This window comes from Lynx rufus, unplaced genomic scaffold (genome assembly GCF_022079265.1).
Source record: "Lynx rufus isolate CCGP_SWC_20201006 ecotype Redwood Valley unplaced genomic scaffold, mLynRuf1.p SCAF_11, whole genome shotgun sequence".
NCBI classification, from domain to species: Eukaryota; Metazoa; Chordata; class Mammalia; order Carnivora; family Felidae; genus Lynx; species Lynx rufus.
Genome location: NW_025814825.1, coordinates 29,025,082 through 29,051,681, shown reverse-complemented (window position 1 = coordinate 29,051,681; position 26,600 = coordinate 29,025,082). Strand labels below are relative to the sequence as shown.

The 26,600-nt window shown below is 41.7% G+C and overlaps 1 protein-coding gene across 6 annotated transcripts; it reads left to right on the top strand.

The window, feature by feature from the left end:
• The first annotated feature begins 702 nt into the window (after nucleotides 1-702).
• NCOA4 (nuclear receptor coactivator 4) lies at nucleotides 703-26,069 on the top strand. Of its 6 annotated transcripts, none has more exons than XM_047073110.1 (10): nucleotides 703-793; nucleotides 16,247-16,401; nucleotides 17,660-17,800; nucleotides 17,975-18,063; nucleotides 18,533-18,641; nucleotides 20,408-20,500; nucleotides 21,019-21,165; nucleotides 22,561-23,556; nucleotides 24,002-24,142; nucleotides 24,492-26,069. In XM_047073110.1, the coding sequence occupies exons 2-10, from the start codon at nucleotides 16,261-16,263 to the stop codon at nucleotides 24,495-24,497; spliced, it is 1,863 nt and encodes a 620-aa protein (XP_046929066.1). In that variant the 5' UTR covers nucleotides 703-793; nucleotides 16,247-16,260; the 3' UTR covers nucleotides 24,498-26,069. The 6 variants fall into 6 exon arrangements, with proteins under 6 accessions (XP_046929066.1, XP_046929063.1, XP_046929062.1 ...); XM_047073107.1 differs by lacking the exon at nucleotides 703-793 and adding an exon at nucleotides 3,988-4,105; XM_047073106.1 differs by lacking the exon at nucleotides 703-793 and adding an exon at nucleotides 9,046-9,116.
• Nucleotides 26,070-26,600: the final 531 nt, after the last annotated feature.

Sequence of the window (26,600 nt, the reverse complement as noted above, 5' to 3'; positions counted from 1 at the left end):
AATTTTGAGAAGCGGTACAGGGTCGTGGGATGCGCACAGTGGTGTGATGTGGTGCAAAGAAACATACACTTTGGACTCAGATGATACAGTTTGAAATCTGACTCTGACATTTATTTATTTACTAAAATTAAAAAAATGAAGCAAAATATACAGAACATAGAAGTTACCATTTTAACCATTTTTAAGTTTACAGTCGAGTGGAATTACATACACATTGTTGTGCAGCCATCGCTAGCATTCATTCTCCAGAACTTTCCATCACCCCAAACTGAAAGTCTGCACTCATTAAACACTAAGTCCTCTCCCCCAGCCTGTGGCAACCACCATTTCGTTTTCTGTCTCTGTAAGTTTACTGTTCAACGTATCTTATGTTGGGTGGAATCATACAAGATTTGTCCTTTTGTGTTTTATTTTTGCATCTGTTTATTAAAACTAAAATCTATCTGTGAGGACATTTGATACGAGACATTAACTTAGGATCGTCCTTGGCACAGAGTTTGCCCTCAACACGTTTGCTTCACTTACTCTGATTTACTCAGGAACGGTGAAAGGACACACGGACCTCCAGCGCCGGGGGCGAGTGTGCGCCTGCGCTCTGTGCTCTCTAGAGGGCGGACAAGGGCTTTGGGCTGACCCGAGGAGAGATCTCGCGAGACTGTCAGACGTGTGGCGTGAGGCGTGGGAGGAAGGTTGTGCTCTCGCGAGAACTCTTCCTTTCGGCCCTTTACTTGTTCGGGCCGGTTTCTCTCCGAGGAAGCTCCACTCCGGTCGCCGGGCGCTGCGCTTGGAGCTGGTAAGAACCACAGTGGCCCTTCGGGCCGGCGCGACTTCTCCAGCCCTCACACTGCGGGCTGTTCCAGGGCGCCATGACCGCTTGCCCACCGGGCCTGGGCCTGCCTTTCCCGGCCAGCCTTTCCCTCGACCCGTCCTGTCCGGGGGTCACCTTTTCTTGACTGTCGGCCGGCCGGAGGCTGCGCTCTCCCCGGGCCTCAACACTCTGCCCGGGGGCCACCACCTTCTTTCTGCCCGCCTTCTCTTGGCCCCGGGAGTGACAGCTGCAAGGTTTTGCTTGCTCTCGCCAGGGTCTCATGGGGGCAGAGAGACTCCCGTTTCTCCAGAATGGGCCCGGAGGCATATCCATTCCTACACTGCTGGGTGGAAACGCGAGGAAGATCATGTTTTTTTCAGCCCTCTGAGTGCCAGCACATCTCATGTAATACTCACAGCCCGAGAGGCAGCTTGATCCTCTCCTTTTTACAGATGAGAAGAGCAAGTTTTGCTCATTCCTTGATTCACTCCACCAGCAATCATTTATTCATTGCCTAGGTGTTCAGGGGGTTAAGGCTATAGCAATGAAAACAAAGGGGCACAGCGCTTATTTTCGTGAAACTAAATTCCTGTGGCGGGGCAACAATGATATAAAACAGCGTTACGTGCCATGTGATACAACAAGGGATAATGCGATCAAGAATGACAGCAGTCAGAGTGTGTCAGGTCACAAAAGCAGAGCTTTTTTCACAGCAGCATTTTTCGGTATTTTCTAATCAGGGTAAGGTTCACCGTAGCGTAACTGTCTTTGGACAGATTTAGCTTTCCACCACCTATCTGGTAATTTGGAAATGTGGTTGTAAGGTCTCTTGAATAACTTCCTGGAGTGAGGGTGAGACGGGTGATCATAGTTGGCTCATTTCTGCACTGGGGTCCTAGCATGCCATTTCTGAACTTTAAAGACTATCAGACTCTTTGAGGAAGACTTACCAGATGGTACAGTGGAAGTGGGAGGTGGTGCGTGTATCTTGTGGCTTAGGGAAGTTACTTGGTTTGCTCTTTGGGATGTTTGCTAGCTTGTCCAGTTGTTAAGATAAATAAATGAGATAATATATGTAAGGTCTAGCCCCGTAATATCCCTCACATTTTATTTCTCCCTTCCCCCTTTTTATGAGACTTTTGTCTTTGAGTCCCTAGGGAAAATCATAGGGGTCTAAAGTTTTACGGTATTTTTGCGTTTTTAATGTTTGTTTATTTTTGAGAGACAGAGCGTGAGTGGGGGAGGGGCAGAGAGAGAGGGGGACACAGAATGCGAAGCAGGCTCCAGGCTCTGAGCTGTCAGCACAGAACCCCATGTGGGGCACCAACCCACAAACCATGAGATCATGACCTGAGCCCAAGTCGGAGGCTTAACCGCCTGAGCCATCGGAGCAGCCCTATGGTATTTTGTGTTTAAAAGATTTTTAATGTTTATTTTCGAGAGACAGAGACGTGGCACGAGTGGGAGAGGGGCAGAGAGAGAGAGGGAGACACAGAATCTGAAGAAGGTTCCAGACTCTGGGCTGTCAGCACAGAGCCCGGCGCAGGGCCGGAACCCCTGAGCCATGAGATCATGACCGGAGCCTAAGTCCAACGCTCAGCCGACTGAGCCACCCAGGCGCTCCTGGTATCTTGTGTTTAAATAAACCTCTGTTATTACATTATCACGGTTGGTCAAACAGGTATTTCAAAAGTGGAAAAGCATGGTGAGCTATGTAAGGGAAGGAAAATGTGATTCTCCGGGGGGGGGGGGGGTGGGGGGGCGGAGCAATCTTATTTTAGAATTAGGTAGGACTTCCCACTCCACCCCATTTTATTAAATGGCTTAGTTGTACCAGAATCTCAGGAACTTGTGTAGGGGCTTCAGAAAACCGTGCAGGATATTCTGACACATCCCTAAAAGCCCATTCAAAAGCCTCTTGGCTAATGTTTTATAATAATTCCCCTCCTAGAGTAAGGGAAGCGTTACCATACTGGAGAACATTCAGAGCCAGTCATTGCCGCTGCTGATGGATTTTTAACTCTGTCTCTTATTTCAAATAATTAGTATTTTCTGCTGAGTTTTTGGTGACTCAGTGGCACAATTCTCCTCTAGATAGCAAGTTCACCGTTGTGGCTTCAGGGACTATCATAAGTATAGTCAGCTTAAGCACACAGTAAATATTTGTTGAATGAATACATAAAATCTCAATGCCTAAATGACCCCTTTAACATACATTGTGTGGCTAAGGAGTTATGACTCAGACCTGGGATTAAAGATTAAATCTTGGTTCCTCCACTTGGAAGCTTGTGATTGTAGGTAATATATTTAACCTCCTCAATCCTTAGTTTCTTTTTTTTTGTTGTTGTTTTTTAAGCCTTAGGTTCTTTATTTTTAAAATTGCATTAATATGTATCTTAAATATTTGTGAGGACTAAATGAGATAATGTGTAAAAGAAAGCCTTGGCACAAAGATATATTAAATGTTTACTGAATTTATTCAACGAATATTTATTGAACACCTACTGTATAATGGTGGACAAAAAGACAAAGTTTCTTCCTGTGTGGAACTTACCTTTCAGTGTGTTTTCTGAAGTGGGGTCAGAAAATAAATGGTTTCTTCATGTCAGATTGTGGTAAGTACTATGGAGAAAAAGAAAATATATTAAGTGTGACTGTGGAAGGAAGATTTAGTCTGTATAGGATAGTGAGCAATGGCCTCACTGGGAAGACAGCCTAAGGAAGTGATCAGATCCCCTAAGGAAGTGAAAGAGTGGACATGAGGCTCTCTGGAAGAAAGTGCAAGGGCCCCGGAGGTGGAAGCATGCTTGGTATGCTGGGGGAGCAGCAAGGAAGCAATGGTGGCTGGACTGAGCCAGCAAAGAGAAGAGTAGGTGGGGGTGGGGGTGGGGTGGGCAACAGTCATGAGGTTTCTGCAGGAATACTGGAGAGAGATGATGGTGACTTATTGAATATACGAGCTACATAATGTCTTCTTTATTATCATACCCCATTCTCTGACCAAGAGTGATAAAAGTAGCTGCAGATATCCCTTGATTTTTTAAAGCATGTGTTATACCACTTTGCTTTTACAAAAGACCTGCACTCGTTATCTTTTTTTTTTTGCTAACCAAAGAAATCCAAAGAGGAGTTTTGCTTTTACAAAAAAGGGAATATAGCGTTCAGCATTTATTTTGCAGTGAGCCGATGTAGAGGCGGCGTGCCTCCCCAGCAGCTAGAGTGGCGCCACCAAGCTCCTTCCCTGGGAACTACACTCAGCATCTCAGCAGCAAGCCACCACAGCTTTGAACTGTGTCTGTGAGCATTAGTGCTTTATGTCAATTTATTTTGTGCATCCATTAGAAAGATATGTTGTAAGGCATCAGAAAATCCTCAGAGAGGTTATTTTTGGGGCCTGGAAATGCTCAAAAAATTTTCCATATAAATTAATGGTAATTGCTTCTTTATGCCATTTCAATCTACGAAAGGTTGCACAGAATGCCCTGCTTTTGGATAATGGGGGAAACTTTAATGCCTATATAGCTCTTACTATGTGTTAGGCATTATTCTAAGTGCTTTACATATATCAATCTTTGGGGGATTACGAGTACACTTACCTTGATGAGCACCGAGTTAATATATGAAATTGTTAAATCACTTTATTGTACACTGGGAACTAATACAACTATATGTTAACTACACTGGAATTTAAAAAATAAATTAAAATATATTAATCTTTGAGTTATTTGAAAGAAGTATACTGAGCCTCAGAGAATTAAGACTTGTCACTATGCATGATGAGCACAATAGAATGTGTTCCTGGTTCAGACTGTACTTTCTGAGGCATTGCTGAAATTAGTGGAATTATTGTCTCTGTTTATATACCAGTTAGGTTGCAAGTCTAAAGTGACCATAAGGCACGAACCAGTGTGTATGTATTGGCTTAAGCACAGTTTTCAGGAAGGCATTATAGATGTCCATGGCATTTTTGTTACTCTTCTTGCTACTTTTTAGCTTTCATAAAGCTTTTGTCCACATTTTCATTTGGGCTTTGTTTCAGTTATGAGTATGTCTGAATACTTTGTTTCAACATAGAGCACAGAAACAATGCCAGTGGCCTAGGCTGATCTGGGGGCCAAGTTGAGCACTTTTACTCTACTGAGTCCCTTTAAATAGTGTTTCTGTGCTTGTCAGTTAAAGGCGCTGCCATATAGTCCTTCTCAGCTTGTCTTTGCTTGTTAAATTATAACATTCAGTCATAACATCCCATCTAGCCTACAGTACCTCGGAGCCTGACATGGTATGTATTCTCTTTGAATTCAGTAGATTCACTGGCAAGTGAATAAAATTGTTATTTTGAGAGCACTCTTTTTTCTTCTGATATGAATGATTCATTCTAATTCTCTTAGCCATTCTTATCCCAAGCCATCATCCCTGATTTTGCCTGACTTGATTATTCAGTGGAATCAAGATATTCTTCTCTGGGGCTAGAAGTATGTTTGGGGGCACTTTTGAGGCTTCCAGTCCTCTTATCCAGCATTACTTAGAGTCCTCTACAAATGTGATAATTTGGTTCATTGAAGGAGTAAATAGCTGACAAAATAGGTTAAAAGGTTTTTGATAGTAAGGTCATAGAAAAGTTAAGTCTTTTAAAAAAAAAAAATTAAATGTTTATTTTTGAGAGAGATATACACACACAGAGTGTGAGAGGGAGAGGGTCAGAGAGAGGGGGAGACACAGAATCGGAAGCAGGTTCCAGGCTCCGAGCTGTCAGCACAGAGCCTGATGTGGGGGCTCGAACTCACGAACGGCGAGATCAGACCTGAGCTGAAGTCGGAGGCTTAACCAACTGAGTCACCCGGGCACCCCAAGAAGTTAAGTCTTTTAATACTTGGACAATTACTGATTTCATAAGAACATAACCTTAGGTATATTTTGAATTTGACTTTGGCATTATTGCTAGTCCCACAAGCTTTAGAGAAGGGAAAATATTATATCACATGTTCACTTCTGTGGGAAAAACCACAAGATACTTATCATAAAATCGGGGATAAAATGGTATTACTGCGATAGTGGATAAATAACATGTTTTCCTATCCTTGACTGTATTATGGCCAGAAAGTTCAAGTTGAAAATAGGGCAGGGCCTCAGTTCTGAAAGCCTACCAAACTTCTGTGGTGTCAGCTAGAATTTCTGTGGTACTGCAAAATCTTGAGGGGAAAAAAATATCCAGAGTTGGCTGTAAATATAGTAATATTTCCCCTTTAACTTACAAATTTGCTGATGTTTGTGGATCTGTATAGCTGAGCTTTGATAGATCTGGTGTCAGGAAAGATACTTTTTCTCTGTGCATATCCTGGGATCATGGTTTCGGTAGCAATACCCTTGCCGGTTTTGTCTTGTTTGAAAGAAAACTAAAATTAAGCCTTCTGCTAGAAACATTTCCACCTCTGAAAAAGCTTTCTGAATTAATGCAGGCCTCAGTGTCACATCAAGGTGATTATCTGTGTTTAAAGAAGAACTGTACTGTACTTATTATATAAGTCTTGAACATTTGTTTATCACTCATTCATCCATCCACTTATCAAACATATATTAAGCCTCTGTTGAGTTTAGGGTCACAGTACTGTGCAACTCCAGGAACACCATTCTCTTTAAGTCAATTCAGTAGAGCATGTAGAGTGGAAGGGGTTAATGCCAAGACACCCTTACCAGGCTTATCTGTTAAGCATTAGAGTGAACAAAGCCAAGTAAGATATGATACCTTCTCTTGGGAATCTTCAAGCTAAGGAGGCAGGCATGTAATGTGTAATAACGTGGCATGTTACAGGTGTCATACTGGAAACCTGTTCAGAATGTAGTGAGTCCAGAGGAGGCAGCAGCTAACCCTGTTGGCTAAAACTATTGAGGACAGGGGTGCTTGGTCAGGAGAGGCTTCACAGTAGTGGCGACTTGGGCATAGTTAGAAAGTGGACAGGTGGGGAGAAGGGAACTGGTATTGCTGGCAGAGAGAGTTGGGAGAGCCAAGCTGGACAAGGTGAACCAGCCTGGACTTTTCATGGAACAGCTGTGTAGCAGATCACGGTGTGGGGGGTCCTTTGGGGAAACAGCAAGAGAGCCGTGTTGGAACAAGAAAATAGAGAACTTTATTGCCTTTATACAAAATTTGGACTGTATCTTGTAGGTAAGTGGGGAGTCATTGGAAAGTTACAGTTTATGTTCTCTTTAGATGAGATGATCTACTGGGAGTGGATGGTTCACTTGTTCTGAGATAGCAAACATAGAAATCTTGAAGCAGAAGACAGTAAAATACCCTTTAGAACGTAAACATTGTATAAAGATGTAAGGGCAAATAATTAAGCTTAAGGGAGTAAAGAGGAGCCTGCAAAATGGTTTGAATGCAGAATTCTTCTAGATTTTTATGATTTTTTTCCTCCCCAGTCTTCTTATGTTAATGTAATACTTAATAAATCACATCATTGTAGTAACAACTAAAGTTGGCATAAGCTGACAAAACACTGACTTTTAGTAACTGTAACTTGGGAATTCAAGTGAGGGAGAGCTGGAGCATTTAGGGTGTAGAGGCGTTGGTCAGGATCTTTTAACAGCGAGTGTAGGGATTATCAGTTATGTAGGTGATGGTCAACATAGTTTCTATTGTATTTACATTGTATTTTATAGGGACACCTAAAAGATAAAAAGTTTTGACATCATTATGTTTTGATAGACTGAGAATTCCTCCTTTCTACCCATTTGACTTAAAGTACAAAGGGTCATGGGGTGTCTGGGTAGCTCAGTCTGTTAATCATCTGACTCTTGATTTTGGCTCAGGTCATGGTGTCATGGTTCATGGCATTGAGCCCCATGTCAGGCTCTGCACTGACAGCGTGTGGGTCCTGCTTGGGATCCTCTCTTTCCCTCTCTCCCTCCCCACCCCTGCCCAAAATAAATAATAATGAATAAAAAAAACTTTAAGAAATTGTTTTCTCATTATTTTTGGTAACGTCTGAAATTTGATCCCAGAAACTTTGTGCATGATAGATAAAACAGGCGCCTCCACAAACTCTGTTCATCTGAAATCTGAGGGATGCGTAATTGAAGGTGATGATCTTTTGTGTTTGCTTTTTGTCATGTGGTTTTTCTTTACTCTTATTTACAAAAATCATTTCATATACATAGACAAGAGCAAGTATTTTGCATTAATATAATTGATTGGAAGGGAATGACTGTGCTGTCTAGATTTTGTCTTCTGGCCTGATTGGATATGCAGACTGTAAGTATTGTTTTTGCAGAAAAAGGCACCAGACTAGAAGTACCATTAGCTTGATAATCATACAGGAATACTGTGTCAGGTAGCGTCCTAAATATTTTCCATGTATCAATTCATGTAATTCTCATTGAGTTGGGTCCATTATTATTGTCCCCATTTTACAGACCAGGAAACTGAGGCACAGATTGGTTAAGTGACTTGCCTGTAGTCACACAGCACCTAAGTGGGAAGCAAAGTTTTGTACTCAAATGGTCTAGCTCCAGAGTCCATTCTCTTTTGTATTACTGCCTCTCTAGGTAGGGCTCTCATTTTAACTTTCATATTCTCAGCACCTAGAATAGTGCTTGGCATCTGGTAGGTGCTCTAAGCAAGCTTTTTTTGAATGAAGAGCATTCATGACTTAACAGCGGCACTGGACTGTGTGTGGCTTCTGTGCGAGCATGTGATTGTTGTGAGAGACAGACACTAGGGTACAGGTAGAGGTGTGTCACAGATATGAGGGGATGTCTGAGAGGGCCTGGAACAAAATACGAGGGCCGAACCCCAGCTGGGCTGACGGGTGATCTCTGGAAGCGTAAGCTACTGGGAAGGGACATTCCAAGAATAACTCCGTAAGCCTTCTGACTGACCCACGTTTGTTATTTGTCTGTAACGATTAGCAGCATAACCCTTAAGTTCTCAAAGTCTCGACGATTTGGGGCACAGAGCGAGGTGGACACAGGCTAAGAGTTGGAGCAGCAGGGCGGAGGGGACGCCGGAGAGGAGCCCCCTGGCGTCTGTGGGCCCCTGGTTTCCGGAAGCGGCGGGGAGGGGGTGGAGCTTTGCGAGAGGCTGCGGGGGCCTCCGGCTGGAGGGGCAGGATGGGGGCGTCCGAGCGGGCGGGTCCTCCAGGCCCGCCCCCGGCGCCGACGTGCGCGTTCCCGGCCGCCGTGATCTGCTGCCACTAGCGGGCGGGGCGGGGCGCGGCCCGTGGCCGCGGGGACCTTCGGCCCTTGAGTCCAGGATAAAGGGGCCTCCGGCTCGCCAGGCAGGTGGTGCGGCGGAGACTGGGCCTGCGGGGTACGTCGGGCAGCCCAGGGCCGCAGCGGGAGCGCTCTGAGTCGACTCGGCGCGCTGGGCAGAGGAAGGGGCTCTGTGGCCCTGGCTGCGCGCATGCGTGCTGAGAGGCGACCCTGCGGGCTGCGGCTCATACCGGCTACTGTGCTCTTAGAAAGTGTGGGGGAACCTGGAAAGTTGCATGAGTCATTGTTGCTTTTGAACTAGAAAAGTCTTGGGTTTAGGTGGGGAATTTTGTGGTCAGTTTTCAGTTACTGCTTCGGAAATTTGATGTGCTGGGGTTGACTGCTTGTAATTCCGTGTATGAAGGTAGACAGATCCTAGGGCAGTAAGCTCTGAAGTTGTAATCTTAAAATATGCTATGGAGATTTCATTGTTATCTTATTTTGTGTAATTCTCTTCAGGCATTAACCTTATTTGCCAGGTATAAAAAAATTACGGAGAATCAGATCCTGAATTTCAAAAATACTTTCTTGATAAAGAATTAAAAGTGGGCTGGGGCTAGGGTAAGATATATATAGCCTTTGAGGTAATGAATTGTGAAGTAAAAAACCTTAAAAATTTTTTTTAACAAGAAGAAAGAACATGTGAAGAAATGTCTCAAGGTAAAATGGAATGTGGACTATTATTTCATTTTTTTTTCCTGAAAATTTGTACCAACGGTCTATTATATATTGTCTCATCAAAGATAACTAAATTGGCAGTATTTCAAATTTAGTAGTCAATAAAACATAGATGTATGCTGTGGATTGGTGTGTGGGTTTCTAGCAATAATTTGGATGCCAGGAAAATAACTAAAAAGTGGACCTCTTTTCTTGGAGAGGAGGTTAGGTGGGAAGGGTGACAAACACTGAGAACTGCAAGGTGCGGTTAGAGATGACCTGGTTTAAGCCTTTGTTCAGACAGACGGATGGAACTCTTGAGTGATTGTGATACAGATGTGGGATCAGATCCAGGGCTGCTGCTCCTGTCCTCCTTGCTTGGGACTGGTACTTGGCAGTGTTTTGATTATTCTGAACCTGTCATGATGTGCACGAGCATTATTTATTTTGTTAGCATTATTTAAGGAAGAAAGTTCTGAAAAACTGTCTTAATTTATTGAGGACTATGAAAATGGACAGAATCTTAATGTAAGTTATTTCAGTAGTACAATAGTATTCTATTGGAATGTTAATTTCTTTTTGTTGTTTTTGGGATGTTAATTTCAGACTCTAGAATTGGTAAATAAAAATAATTTGTGAGTGATAATACACTAAAAGAAGAACAAGTTGGTCACAGAGCATCCCGGACTAGACCTTAAGAACCTCAGTTCTAAACCCAAACCTGTTATGGCTGTGGTCCTTTAGATGGATCATTTAAACTGGGCCTTTTGTGGTTTCATCTGTACAATGAGAATAGTCTACTAAAGAGATGTCAAAGAGTTTTTCAACTTAAAAAAAAATTTTTTTAATGTTTATTTTTGAGACAGAGAGAGCATGAATGGGGGAGGGTCAGAGAGAGAGGAAGACAGAATTCAAAGCAGGCTCTGGGCTCTGAGCTGTCAGCACAGAGCCCGACATGGGGCTCGAACCCATGGACCGCAAGATCATGACCTGAACCGAAGTTGGACACTCAACCGACTGAGCCATCCAGGTGCTCCAGGTTTTTCAACTTTTTTTTTTTTAACGTTTATTTATTTATTTATTTTTTTTTTAAAATTTTTTTTTCAACGTTTATTTATTTTTGGGACAGAGAGAGACAGAGCATGAACGGGGAAGGGGCAGAGAGAGAGGGAGACACAGAATCGGAAACAGGCTCCAGGCTCTGAGCCATCAGCCCAGAGCCCGACGCGGGGCTCGAACTCACGGACCGTGAGATCGTGACCTGGCTGAAGTCAGACGCTTAACTGACTGCGCCACCCAGGCGCCCACGTTTATTTATTTTTGAGACAGAGAGAGACAGAGCATGAAAGGGGGAGGGGCAGAGAGAGAGGGAGACACAGAATCGGAAACAGGCTCCAGGCTCTGAGCCATCAGCCCAGAGCCCGACGCGGGGCTCGAACTCACGGACCGCGAGATTATGACCTGAGCTGAAGTCGGCCACCTAACTGACTGAGCCACCCAGGAGCCCCCGGGTTTTTCAACATGAAATTGTGGTTTGTGTTGGTCACAAGAGGGCTGTTGCTTTTTGGAAATTTTATGGTTAAACCATATGATAACGACTTAGTTTCATTTGTGGTTAGTTGCTCAATTCTGGTTTCAAGGTCTTTGGGTTTCATAATTAGATTTGTGCCAACCACTGTGCAAAGATGGCATATATAGTTTGTAGAATTCTTGTTTTGGGAGAGTTCTGGGTTCTCCTGGAGCTTTATTTTAGGGGTACGTGTGTCTCTCCCTCCTGCTTCCCCCTACCCTCAAACCTAGGACAGGAATCCTAGAGGCGGGGAAGTTTTAGAAGCACTTAAATTTTAGATTTTGTCTCAAAAAATATACATTTAAGGCAGTCTTCTTTTGAAGGTGGTAGGGCAGTATTTTGGATTATAAAGATGAATAAAAAAAAGATTTAAAAAAAAATATTTATTTTTGAGAGAGAGAGAGAGAGAGACACAGAGCATGAGCCCAGGGGAGGGGCAGAGAGAGAGGGAGACACAGAATCTGAAGCAGGTTCCAGGCTCTGAGCTGTCAGCACAGAGCCTGATGTGGGGCTTGAACTCACAAACTGTCAGATCATGACCTGAGCCAAAGTCAGACGCCTAACTGACTGAGCCACCCAGGTGCCCCAAAAAAGAACATTTTTTTTTTTAATTTTTTTTTTTCAACGTTTATTTATTTTTTTGGGACAGAGAGAGACAGAGCATGAACAGGGGAGGGGCAGAGAGAGAGGGAGACACAGAATCGGAAACAGGCTCCAGGCTCTGAGCCATCAGCCCAGAGCCCGACGCGGGGCTCGAACTCACGGACCGCGAGATCGTGACCTGGCTGAAGTCGGACGCTTAACCGACTGCGCCACCCAGGCGCCCCAAAAGAACATTTTTAATAGTCTTTAATTGATTGGAATTTTAGATTGAGAGCTGATTTGGTCCAGTCTTTTTACAGGTAAGAAAATAGGCAAAATAGGCTCTCAAACCTGAAACAAATGGTGGATTGTTGAAAATGACCATATGCACTAGTAATTTCATACATGTCTCTTTGGATGTGACCTTTCATAAAGCTTTCATTAAGCTAGGTCAGTCTTCACCTCATTGTGATTTGAGTTCACCTGTGTAGTGGTGTTCTTGATTTCCATTCTGAGGGCTTCCTCCTCACCGCAGTACAAAAAGGGAAGCCTTTGCATAACTACTTTCTTGGGATCTAGGCTATAGAAGCTGACTGTCCCCTCCACTGCTGCACAGGGAGGTGGGGGAGACCGCCAAAGGCAGCAGAGAGACAAGCATCCTGGGACTGATCATAAGGAAATGAAACAGGTTTTCTTAGCGACTGACAAATGGGCTCTAAAGATCCTTATTCTTAACAAGATGACTGTTTTGAAGGATAACACTCATTTTAATTTGAAAACATGTGATAAATATGTGGGAAAAATCAGTTTTGTAACTTAAATCTCATCCTGCCTTCTGTCCATAGCTGATAAGGAGAAAAACCAATTTGCCATGTTTTGTTCTCATTAGACAGTTGTATGGTACTTGTGATTGAATTGAAAACATCTATAGGGATCTAGTAATAACAGTCAGCACTTAAATGCATTTGAATGTGCCACCCATATGATGTAGAGCTCGGGTTTTGACATTGTGAAGTGCATTCTAGTTTAATTTTATTGATTAAATTTTATACTGTGCCAGGCATTGTGGCATTCCACACAAATGGTGAGGACCTAAGAATGGGAAATTTGGCACAGGTGAAATTTGGTCAATAATTGGAAAGACAACTAAACATGCCTTGCATAGAACTCTTAAGTGCAGAGTGCAGCAACTTGTGGTAATGAGGTGACTCCAGCTCTCCAAGTATGAGCCAGCGTTTCACTTGTGTTGCACTTGTGTTGTGTTCACTTGTATTTTTCAGAGTCCCTACAGTGTGCACCAAGTGTACACTAATTCCTATGCTTAACACATGGCAGCTTCCAGTGTGAAAAAGAAGTTAGAAAAGTAGTGGGGTGCCTGGGTGGTCCAGTCAGTTAAGTGTCTGACTTTGGCTCAGGTTATGATCTCGTGGTCTGAGTTCCAGCCCCGCATCAGGCTCTATGCTGAGAGCTCGGAGCCTGGAGCCCACTTTGGATTCTGTGTCTGCCTCTCCCCAGCTCACCGTCTCTCTCTCTCTCTCTCTCTCTCTCTCTCTCTCTCTCAAAAATAAGTAAACATTGAATTAAAAAAAAAGTTAGCAAAGTATTTACAGCTGGTGTTGGTGTTTTGAGGGTTGGAAAAGTTTTCCACAGCGATTCCTCTCAAATTTAGTTAAGGAAGCCCTTCCTTTTTAGAAGTCGTTATGGGGAGGGGCGCCTGGGTGGCTCAGTCAGTTGAGCATCTGATTCTTGATTTCTTCAGCTCAGGTCATGATCCCAGGGTCATGGGATTGAGCTCCGTGCTGAGTGTGGAGCCTGCTTAGGTCTCTCTGTCTCTCTCTGTCTCTCTGTCTCTCTCTCTCTCACAAACCCCATATCCGGTGAGCCCCACTTCTCTATCTCCCCGTCTCTGCCCCTCACTCACTTGCGCCCCCTCTCTCTCAAAATAAAAAAAGATTCTCTTCCTCTGCCCTTCTCTCCCTGCCCCCCACCCCCACGCACTCTCTCTCTCAAAAATTAAAAAAAAAAAAAAAAAGTCATTATGGGGAAACAGACTAAGGTAACAAAACAATTGGAAATTTCCTGAATTGCCTTCAGTTTCTTATAGGATCTCTAGTTCCTCACTTGGATCTTTTCCTGAGGTGGTAAAAAGAAAGCCTGTTAGGCTTCTTCCTCCCATCATTTTATTTTATTTATTATTATTATTTTTTTTAATGTTTATTTTATTTTTGAGACAGAGCATGAATGGGGGAGGGGCAGAGAGAGAGACACAGAATCCGAAGCAGGCTCCAGGCTCTGAGCTGTCAGCACACAGCCCAACGCAGGGCTCCCAACTTGTCAACCGTGAGATCATGACCTGAGTCAAAGTCAGACGCTCAACTGACTGAGCCATTCAGGTGCCCCCCCCATCATTTTATTTCTGAGGGTGGGGATCACACTGCTTTTGTCCCTTTCTAGTTTCTAGCTATCTGGTCCTAAACTTAGGCATGGAGATGCAGTCTAGGCCAAAGTTCGCTTTGTCTCAGATGAGGTGTCAGTCATCTGGAGGACTCTGCACTGGGTAGACTGCTGTTGAGCCAAGAGCAGCCATCTCTCAGAAGGTCCTTGCCTTCAGAACCGATAGTTCTTTCATATATGGTCTCAGATGTCTCATGTTAATCCTCCTCTACTCCCTGTGGGTGATTCTGAACAAATCTAAGTCTTTTTTGACAGGTCGCCAAGTATTTGAGTGTAGTAATCATGTCCTCCCAGAAACTTATCTAGGGTGAACAGCTTCCCTTCCTAGAGAAATTTTTCATATTTTTAGAGTCCCTTTCCCTTTTTTAAATGCATTTTCTAAAGTGTGTTATTCAGAAAAAAATTTCAAATTTAATGTAATAAATATGGAACAGATTAGTCCTGTGACAAATGCTACACTGTTGGTAAATGCAAATAGTTCGTTATTTTTCTTAGACCCTACACAGTGCTAACTCACGTAGAGCTATACTTTCAATTAAAAATCCTTTTAAAAACATTTTATTCTCTTTTACTTTATCTTCCCCCATTCAAGTTTTAAAAATTTACATTCTGTTTTATAAGATTTAACAGCTATGTCGAGATTGTTTTGGAATCTGTTTTTGTCAAAGTCCTGTGTTAACCCCAACTTTAATGTCTGTCTTCTGTTTTTATCCAGGTACTTAAGGAAAACAGTTGAGTAATAGGGGAAAACATACCTCTAAAAACTTCACACACTGGCTTCAGTCTGTTATCCTTTCAGTTGTTTGTAAAAAATAATCCATTTAGTTATAGTTCTGTTTAGCTCATATTCACTTTGTCCTCGAAGACAGTATGTAACCTTGTCACAGGCCGCACTGTCGAGCATCCAGATAGATTGTGGCTGCAGGATTACGTTGAGTGGCCAGTTTACTAAAACTATTCAAGAAGGAAGAAACTTTGGTATCACAGGGCTTAGTGACTTAGTGAACACATGCTGGGCTACACCGATTACTGCTTTTTTCTAAGTGTTTACAAATGATCTCTGATTCTAGATCTTTCCCAGATAGACACAAACTTCTTCCAGCGTTTTTTGTTAAGCTTTTGCTTCATTGTTTTCCAGTGCTTCTGTCTCAGTCTCATGTCATTGGTTATGTGCTGTTCTTTCCACTTCTGTTTCTTATCTCTTGTAAACCTAGGATTGTAGAAAATTCCTGTAGCAGCCCACACCAATGCCTGTAAGCATTTCCCTTATCAGAATCCTATGAAAGTATTTTGTTAGATTAAATTCTTGAAAACTTCTTAGCTATGAAACTATCCCTAAGTTAGTTCTTCCTAAATTAAAAAAAAAGTCCCATCTAAAAGAGAAAAGAGGAAATACATTAAAATTTCCTCTTTCTCAATAAATATAGGCAAATGCCAGATCTAAACTATGTTGTAAATTCTGTTTACCAATTACTGGTTTGTCGCTACTTTTCAAAATAATTATGGATCTTTCTAGACCTTTTAGTCTTCATCTCTAAAACTGTAAAGTAAGAACACATGCCTCCTATGATTTTATATGTGTTATAAATAGAAATTTACATTCCAGTGTTCTTTTAACTTTTTGGAGGCTATATAATTGCCCTATCAGTTCAGGAAAATTGGTGTTTTTTAGGAACAGTTTGTTCACATGTAAAGTGTCACTAACCTAGATGCCTAGAATTATATGTCAGGAATGCAGTAGTGTTGAGCAGGAAGGAAGAAGCAGTATTTTTTGAGTATACTGTGTGCTGGGTCATGTGTTGGAAGTAATCTAATTATGCTAGTTATTGGGAACTGGTTGGAATGATCAGTTGGGGGATGATTGAAAGGTGGTTTTTGGTTGCAATTACAGTGCAATTTAGATTTTTTCTTTCTTTCTTTCAAAGGAACAGTGAGCAGAATGAGTACCTCACAGGACCAGAGTGGCTGCTCCAGTAATAGAGAACCCCTTTTGAGGTGTTGTGATGCACGGAGGGACTTGGAGCTTGCTATTGGTGGAGTTCTCCGGGCTGAACAGCAAATTAAAGATAACTTGCGAGAGGTGTGATGTGCGCTTTTTTCTTCCCTTGTCTGGGCTCTTAGCACAGGGCTGGTTAGAGCATGGCCAAGGGCTTGACTTCTCAGTGCCATCCAGAAAGTTTCACCCCATGCCTTGCACGGTATGCCTGAAATGTTAATGCTTTTGATCCCCAAGGGAAATTAAACAGATGGTAGAAGAGTCTGGAAAACCTTGTACCACCGTAAAGAGTTCCGCTTGCATTGTGTGTGGTCCCTGTGCCAAGCACTGCCATCAATAAAACATAGCAAAATGAATGAGCGCTACTGCTCAGCTGTGTCCTTGTTGCATAAAGGGTGGCACTTCATCATGTCCCCTACCATCCTTTAACTTGGTGGTGGCATGGTTTTGTTGGTGGCATGGTTCTGTAAATAACTTTATCTGTTAGAGCAAGCCAGAAGGAAATCTTTTTGTTCCATTGGCCTACTAGTACTGTGTTGGTGAAGACCAATACTTGGAATACTTCCAATACTTGGAAGACCAAGTATTACATGACTTTGAAATAAAACTTTATTATATAGAAAAACTTATTTAAAAATCGTTTCTTATGTGAATTCTCAGATAATTTATGGCTGTTTTGATTTCTTTCCTTAGGATTTTTACATTTGTCCTTTTCTGAATCGCTGTTTGTGCTTCCAGAAACATTTAGTTTATAGTTTTGCTTAAACTGTCTGCCCTAATGGTCTTGTAGCTATTGACATGTAGTGGCACATCTCTTTACTGAATTGGCTTACTGTAAATGGATTGCTCATTTGTAGAGTGAGAAAACAGATAAGGGCTATTAAGTTAATACTCCTATCTTACTCCACTGATGAATTTGTCAGACTATAGGTTTTCAAATTATATGGAAAACTGAGGGGGATTAGTGTTACATGGCATATCATTTATTTTTTCTTGATTACTTTAGGCCACCCAAATAAACCGGTTCCTCTTCAGAGGGAGGGTGTATTGAATGAGGATTTTTGAGCCTATGAATGTCTTTATGTCTGGAATTCTTAAACTGGGTCCATGGGGTTTTGGTGGTTTCATGGGTGGGCTTCGGGACCCTAAACCCTGAAATTAGAGGCAAAATTTTGAGTATATAGTATGTGTTTTTCTGGGGAGATGCTCCATAGAGGTCATTGGATAACCAAAAGGATGTGTGACCCCCCCCCCCCAAAGTTTAAGTACCTCACCATTCTATGGGTAACACCATTCTTCGGGCTTATAACAGGAGTGAAGCTAACAGGTATGCATTTCCTAGGTCAAAGCCCAGATTCACAGCTGCATAAGCCGTCACCTGGAATGCCTTCGAAGCCGTGAGGTGTGGCTGTATGAACAGGTGGATCTCATCTATCAGCTTAAAGAAGAGACACTTCAGCAGCAGGCCCAACAGCTCTACTGGGTAAGGTGGTTGGTTGCAAGGCTGTAATTGGTTTTGACTGTGGCTTTTGGTTTCCAGAGAATGCCTTTCCTATAATGTAGCATTAATATAGATCAGGTAAAAGTTTAATCTCAAGTGCTGTTTGTTAACTTGGATATACTCAGTGTGGCTAGACGGTTTCAATTTTTCTTACAGTTACTGGGCCAGTTCAATTGTCTTATTCATCAACTGGAGTGCACCCAAAACAAAGATCTAGCCAATCAAGTCTCTGTGTGCCTAGAGAGGTAAAGATGTTTTTTGCTTGTTTTGACTTTTGACTCTTTGACTTTGATACATTTTTTAAAAAGTCAAAATTGATTGAGAGCAGGGGAGGGGCAGAGAGAGAGGGACACAGAGCATCCTAAAGCAGGCTCTGCGCTGTCAGCGCAAAGCCCAGTGTGGGACTAGAACCTGCGGACTGTGAGATATGACCTGAGAGATGAAGTTGGACACTCAACTGACAGAGCCACCCAGGCGCCGCTAAAAAAGTCAGTTTTGTAACTCATTGTATGTCTTGGATTTAACTTCTTTTTTTCTGTGATAAGGTCATCCTACTTTATATATTTAATATTATACTGGGTGGTGTGTAGTTAAGTCATCTACCTGTGATGAGTTTCTTAGAAAAGTATAGTCATTTCAGATTACTCACAGTTTGGCTTTGTTTTGGATTAAATAGTTACTCCTTAAAAAAGCCAGGTTTTATTTTTTCTCCAGACTGGGCAATCTGACCCTCAAACCTGAAGATTCGACTGTCCTACTTTTTGAAGCGGACACAACTGCTCTGCGCCAGGCCATCACCACATTTGGATCCCTCAAGACCATTGTGAGTGGTGTTGATCTCAGATAATTCATAGTGCACTTCTCAGATTTGTGGATCACAGATGGTCTTAAAAACATCACATTTTTCCTATGAATAGTGGCTTTCTTGAGAATTTGATAAACTTCAGAAGTTTCATGTTCTGAATAAGTTGATTGAGCATTAGGCTGTGGTAGTTCTTGGAATGTGTATTGATTCATGGATAATCGCCAGAATTCATCTTGTATTTCTTTTTTTATTAAAATTTTAAAAAATATTTTAATGTTCACTTATTTTTGAGAGAGAGAGAGACAGACAGTGCGAACAAGGAAGGGGAAGAGAGAGAGGGAGACAGAATCTGAAGCAGGCTCCAGACTCTGGGCTGTCAGCACAGAGCCTGATGCCGGGCTCAAAATCACAAACCATGAGATAATGCCCTGAGCTAAAGTTGGATGCCCAACCGACTGAGCCACCCAGGTGCTGCTTTTTATTTTGTTTTTGAGAGATAGAGAGAGAGGGAGCGTGAGCGAGCACAAGCTGGGGAGGGGGAGAGAGAGAGGGAGACACAGAATCCGAAGCAGGCTCCAGGCTCCGAGCTGTCAGCATAGAGCCTGATGCAGGGCTTGAACTCACTGACCATGAGATCATGACCTGAGCCGAGGTCGGACGCTTAACTAACTGAGCTACCCAGGTGCCCCCCTCTTTATTTTTTAAGTTTATTTATCTTAGAGAGTTGAGTGAGCGGGGAAGGGGCAGAGAGAGAGGGAGAGAGAGAATCCCAAGCAGGTTCTGCACTGGCAACGCAGAGCCTGACATGGGGATTGATGTCCTGAACCAAGAGATCATGACCTGAGCCGAAACCAAGAGTTGGATGCTTAACTGACTGAGCCACCCAGGCGCCCCAGTCTTGTATGTCCTTAAGTAACTTGGACATATATATATATATTTTTTTTTTAAGTTTTTTTTTTTTTAAGTAATCTACACCCAGCGTGGGGCTTGAACTCACAACTCTGAGATCAGGAGTTGCATGCTTTACCGAGCCAGCCAGCCACCCGTTTTTAAAATACTTTGACATATTTCTTACAGAATTATTTCTTGGTCTTTTTTAAGTTTAGTTTTTAAAAAAAATTTTTTTTTTTTTTTTAATGTTTATTCATTTTTGAGAGACAGAGAGAGACAGAGTATGAGCGGGAAGGGGCAGAGAGAGAGGGAGACACAGAATCTGAAGCAGGCTCCAGGCTCTGAGCTGTCAGCACAGTGCCCGATGTGGGGCTCGAACTCGCGGACTGCGAGATCATGACCTGCGCTGAAGTCGGACGCTCAACTGACTGAGCCACCCAGGTGCCCCAGTTAAGTTTAGTTTTTTATTTTGAGAGAGCAGGTGAGGGGCAGAGAGAGGGAGAAACAGAATCCCAAGCTGTCTCTGTGCTGTCAGTGAGGAGCCCTATGCTGGACTTGAACTCACAAGTCGGATACTTAACCGACTGAGCCACCCAGGTGCACCTTGAATGGTCTTTAGTCTGAGGAACCAAACATGTTCTCACTTGGGTTTTATTAAAAGCAGTAATACTACCAATTCTGGTGAATTCTCTTGTATGATGATAGTTATGTGATAGAGAATTCTCAGATTTCATAACTATTTGTAGGTCATCGAGTTTAGTATAAAGAATATTTATTTTAGTGAAATGGTAATGCTTGGCTTCCTGTGTTTGACATTTAGGAATTACAGTTTCACTTTTTTCGGATGAAAGCATAATTTGCATTTCAAAGATTAATTTGCTTTTATTTTATAGCAAATTCCTGAGCACCTGATGGCTCATGCTAGTTCATCATCAAATATTGGGTCCTTCCTGGAGAAAAGAGGCTATATCCCATTGCCAGAACAGGTAAAATGTCATTTTTTTTTCTGGTAACGAAGTTATTACTTGGCTTATATTTCTTTTGGGTTTTGATTAAATCACTTTCTTTTTTTTGCTACCATTTATTTGTAAAAAGGCACAAGTGGTATTGAGTTAGTTTATGCAATTAAATGCTCCTTTTGAGACTGAATGAGAGATAGAAATTTAGAGGTTTTATAGATGTTAAGAGAGAAAGTCATTGTTAGCAATCCATAAGAAATTATCATTAGCTGTCTGGGGTGGTTCTCTCTTGGGGAACCTTCTCTTCATAATTCATAGAGATGATTTACTTCTTAAGGCAGTGTGAATATAGGCTGCTAGATGTTTTGAGTGGAGAAGAACCCTGGAGATGAGATATACTTCTTGTAAGATGGAGCCTTAGGGAAGTCGTGTCACTTGTGCCGTCAGTTGGAAGCCAAAATTAGAAAGCTTGGGTCTCCTTTCCTGGTGAACTTTTGATGGCATTTGGCATGGCCTTGTTAAGCAGTGAAGTATCATGTGATTAGCAGAAGTCAGCATCCAGCACCATGGCTGTCCCTCTCAGCGAATGGCTCCTTGGAAACAAACCCGCCACTGGTCGGCAGGCTCCTTACATACCCAGCACCAACCTCCAGGACTGGCTTACCCAGAAGCAGACCTTGGAGAATAGTCAGGTGTGTTGCTGCTTTTATTGTTTCTGAGTAGATGCAGTAGTAGATGGGTTTAGTTTTTAACTCTTAGTGTACATCTTTTATTTTTTTTATTTTTTTATTTTTTTTTTTTTTAGTTCTTTTTTTTTCTTTTTTTTTTATTTTTTTTATTTTTTATAATTTTTTTTTTTCAACGTTTATTTATTTTTGGGACAGAGAGAGACAGAGCATGAACGGGGGAGGGGCAGAGAGAGAGGGAGACACAGAATCGGAAACAGGCTCCAGGCTCCGAGCCATCAGCCCAGAGCCTGACGCGGGGCTCGAACTCACGGACCGCGAGATCGTGACCTGGCTGAAGTCGGACGCTTAACCGACTGCGCCACCCAGGCGCCCCTTAGTGTACATCTTTTAGTTTTTAGTCTTGAAATACTTTTATGACTTTATAGTACAACAGTGATACCTCTTCACTATGGATAGAAAGGTTAGAAAACAGAACTGTAAAGAAATACAAACCCATAACCCCAACATGCAGAGATAACTGTTCTAACATTTTCATTTGTATACTTCCATTTTTTTTTTTTTTTATGTGTACATATACTTAAATCTGTAAATCCTGTTTTGGCTAGCAGATTTTTTTTTTCACTATTAGAGCATGAATATATTTCTCTTTCATTTAATTTCTTCCATAAAATCCTTAATAGTATATCTCATTGATTGGCTGTAACTTAAACTCCCAATTTTTCTGGGTATAAAGTTCCTCTGAACAGCCAGGAGTTAATTTATGCTCATTCTTGATTAATTCCTTAGCAGTAAAATCCTAGAAATTTAGAAATTGCATTTCTAGATTATAATTCTGCATACCCTTCAAGACTTTTGATAAGTATTGCCAGTTTGGCTTTCCAGGAAGTTGATAAGCAATTTATATTCAGAAGAATATTTGGAATATATTGAGGGTGCTTCCTTCCCTAAAACTTCTCTAATAGTGGTAATCATTTATAAGCTTCTTTGTTTTTTTTGAATTTGATACAAAGTAACATTTTACTTTTGTTTTGAAGTTTCTTTGATTATGGAGGTTATTATTCACGTTTCTTGGCCTTTGATGACCTACCTAATCATCGTTTGTTCATTTTTGTCTTCTTCATAAAAGCGTATTATGTAGAACTGCTAGCCTCTCTTCTATCAAATATGCTGTAGATGCTTTCTCATAGTTGGTATTTAGTATTTTTCAGTTTTTTAAAAGCTATAGAAAAATAAATTTATGTTCTTCAATATTTCAATATCCCAACAGAGAAATCCTTTGTGTCTTGACCTTACATACTTAAATTTGGAAACACTGGGCAGTGCAATAAATTTGCGTATAGAACTCTCATATGCAGTCATAATGTACTGGTGAACTAATACTGTGGACTTTTTATGTAGACTTCTGCCAGAGCCTGCAATTTCTTCAGTAATGTCTGGGGCAACCTGAAGGGCTTAGAAAACTGGCTCCACAAGAGTCAGCAACAAGAGGTCCCTGAAAAACCAACTTACCAAAAGTGTAATAGCCGTTCTACCACCAGTTCTTACTCCACTGAAATTGAAAAGGTTGGAGATCTGGAGCTTCTTGATCAAGATGAGATGGATCTTTCTGACTGGCTGGTGACTCCTCAGGAATCCCAGAAGCTGGAGAAGCCTGGCAAAGGCAGCTGTGAAGCCAGCGAGAAGTTTAAGCTCCTGTTTCAGGTGTTCCAGGAGCCCTATAGTGTGAGTGATTGGCTTCTCAAGCCCGATTCCTGCACCAATTGTCGGGGCAACCAGCCCAAAGGTGTGGAGATTGAAAACCTGGGCAATCTGAAGTGCCTGAATGACCACTTAGAGGCTAAGAAACCCTTGTCCACTCCCAGCGTGATTACTGAGGATTGGCTTGTCCAGAACCATCAGGAGCCATATAAAGTAGAGGAGGTGTGCAGAGCCAATGAGCCCTGTACGAGCTTTGCGGAGTGTGTGTGTGATGAAAACTGTGAGAAGGAAGCTCTGTGTAAGTGGCTTCTGAAGAAAGAAGGGAAAGATAAAAATGGTGTGCCTGTGGAACCAAATCCTGAGCCTGACAAGTGTATAGATTCCCTGAGTGTGTGGCTCTGTCCTTCCAGAAAAGAGGCAACAGAACAAGCTAAGACATCAAAGGCAGTGGCTCCTTCTAGTATTGCTAATTCCTTCCAAGTCATAAGGAGCAGTCCCCTGTCAGAGTGGCTCATCACACCCTCCTGCAAAGAAGGATGTCCCAAGGAAGTGCCTATTACTGAGGACAGAGCTGGCAAACAAAAGCTTGTGAACCCCGTGGCCACAGCTGACTGGGTTTTGCCAGGAAACAAGATGGGAAACCTCAGCCAGTTATCCTCAGGGGAAGACAAGTGGCTACTTCGAAAGAAGGCCAAGGTGAGCACAGGCATCAGAATAACACCATTTTAAATGTATTTCATAGATTTATACTTTAATTAATCCCAGACCTTGCAAACGGGCCAGATCCTTAAATATGGTAGTGTTATTTGGCCTCAGTATTAACTTTGATGCCATGTTAGAACAGAATGGAAGATTTGTGATAATTATTCAGACAGATTTTTACATATTTTCCAGGTCCCCAGTCCCCATCCTGCAGGAAAGAAAAAAAAAACAAAAACAAACAACCCACCAGCCTTTTTATTGGCTGTCTATGGAAGAGATTAAACATTTGTACCTTTGCTTTTGCTTATTAGAGAGAATGGCCAACATTTATGTTATTACAATATTCCTTATAGATGCTACACTCTTTGGAAAATGAGTTAAGTTGGTCTCTTGCCTCCCAATTGTCATGTAACAACCCGCCCTTTTTGTCTTCTTGCAGGAAGTATTACTTAATTCACCCCTGCAGGAGGAACATAACTTTCCCCAAGACCGTTATGGCCTCCCAGCAGTTTGTGATCTCTTTGCCTGTATGCAGCTTAAAGTTGACAAAGAAAAGTGGTTGTATCGAACTCCTCTACAGGTGGGTGTACATGTCCCTGGTGTTAAAAAAAAAAAAAAATTACAGATTTTAGCTGCTTGTAAATGTTTTGTCTTCTGTATGAATTCATACTTTGCCCACTGAACCCCTTTCCTATGAATGGTATGTGTATTAGGCAGATGAGGGTCAGGGGGCGGATCATAGCAGTTTCATATATTTCACTTGAACTTGCTTTATGAAGTAACTAGGACACACTTGAAAGTGACCTTTCAGGAGGATACAGCTGTCAGGGGAATTTCTAATAGCTTATTGAGAAACTAGCGCTTTAAGGTGGAAAGAGATTTGCTTTTATCCTATAGTTGATTTTTTAATCTGTGGGCCTTCTTTACAGATGTGAAAGGATGGAACACTGGAGTCAAACAACTTTTCTGCAGATTATCACACCTCCATGAGCCGAGTGACTGTGCGGCTTGCCAAATCCTTGTGTTTCTGGGTCTGTCCAGTCAGCTTCATTCCTTTCCTGCCTAACTTTGAACTAGTGAAGAGAAATAAGTCATCAAATTATGAGTTACTGTGTAAAAGAAAAAGGCTGTTTGTTGATGCTGAGGTGATTCAGTTCCTTCTTACAGAAGTATTAACTTAAATTCACCCCTCCACTAGAAACACAGCATCTTGGTGGATAGGTCTTTTTCATAAGCCTCTACAGCTCCTTAGATTGGGTTGTTACTAGAAGTACATTAAAACACTGTAGTTTTAAAAATGAAATAGTTCTATAATCAAGGTGTGTCGATGTATTCAGAAGCTACTAGTAAACTTCCCTAACCTTTTGATTGCCCTCCTTTAGATGCTTCCCTTGCTGTGGGTTTTCTTCCGTTGGTGGTGGAAGTAATGATTTTTCTGTTTAATTAATATAGTATATTTCACACAAATAGTTAACTTTGCCAATATAATGATTGTTTTCTTACCAAAATGTGTATTAACAATCTGGGCGTTTTTTGACATTATAAAACTAGCCTACATGTCAGATTCTACATTACTTTTCTCCTTTTGAGAGACTCAGCTACTGCAAATTTTCTTTTTCCCTTTTCTAAGTTACTAACTTATCTCCCGAGCTTTTAGAAGAGCTCCACATTGCTTCAAGACTGTATTCAGGGTAGTCCTAGCCACTTTCAAAATACTCTCAACTCCAGGCAAAAGAACCCCAGTGCTGACTAGTAAAAGAGCAAAAGGCAAGACCTGTTAGAAATGCAGTATTTGAGCTATTTGCTATCCTAAGGGTTATTGGTGCGTCCTGTGTAAATGGAAGCTGAGCTTGACACCTGGTGCTTTTAACTAGGGATAGATTAAGTGTCCTCTCACTGCAAGCATAGCATCTCTATACCTCCAAGAGTAGAATGCAGTGCCCTTTTAGTGAACAGGCTGTTTTGAACACTTGTGCCTTGGGGTGTTTATGAAGCTTTATGAAAACTTAATGTTTTCTCGGTATCCTTAAAAGTCACATACATGCTTTATGAAGTTTCTCTGTAGGAAGTGCGATTTATAATGTTTTTAAATTCTTTAAAGTGAGTTAACTTAGTTGCTTTCCAGGCTTTTAAACTGTTAGGCCACTCAGCTTGCCTGTGTTATCGTTAACTTTTAAAGTTTGTGATGTGGTCATCTAGAAAGTCCTTTTAGGGAAACTTCACAGTCCCATAGTCCTGGCCATACAGCTTTGTTAGGCTTGAACCACAGCTGAAAAGAACCTATTTTTTGGTCCCCCCCCCCCAATACCACTTAGAACTTTAATAAAAGTGGCAGGTAAAAACTTAAGGAGCCTTTTCCATTATCTTAGGTTGCAGGAAACTTTGTAGTTTTTGAGGTTTAACAATGTATTCCTGATTTTACATTCATCACTATGTTAATGAGTATGTAAAACATTCTTTTGCATTGATGCATTTTGTACCTCCCTCCATTAAAAGCATAACAGCCAGAGGTGTTGTGTGTATTTGTAAAAACTACCGTGTCACAAAATATTCTACCACATTAAGCTTTGGTTAGGAGTACAGCTAAAAAATTTGAACATAAATTGCTTTTTGTATTCACTTAAATATTAGTGTATTTTTATGAAACAAATTAGCAAAAGATAGGTATATTACTAACTTCATTTTTAGGCTTTTCCTGAAGACTTCAGATCTACTCTTTTTAATTTTTAATCTGTTCTGTATGAAATATATTAAACTCACTTTTCTTAAAAACCAGAGGCCTTCAGCCAAGGTTCAGTGCTTTCCTGTCAAATTCCTTACTAGGTGCATGCAAAAGGCCCCACCTTTACTCTTTTCTTTCCCATCATAATAACCACTAGTTGCTCTGTATTTATTGTGTATATGTGTAACATACAGTACAGTTTTATTTAAGTTCATTTCATAGATGACAAAACTCAGAAAATTAAGTGACTTGCCCTTACCTCCTTTAGCTTTCCCAAGGCTTCCTTAAACCCTTGTAGCTCTTGTCTATTTCCTCT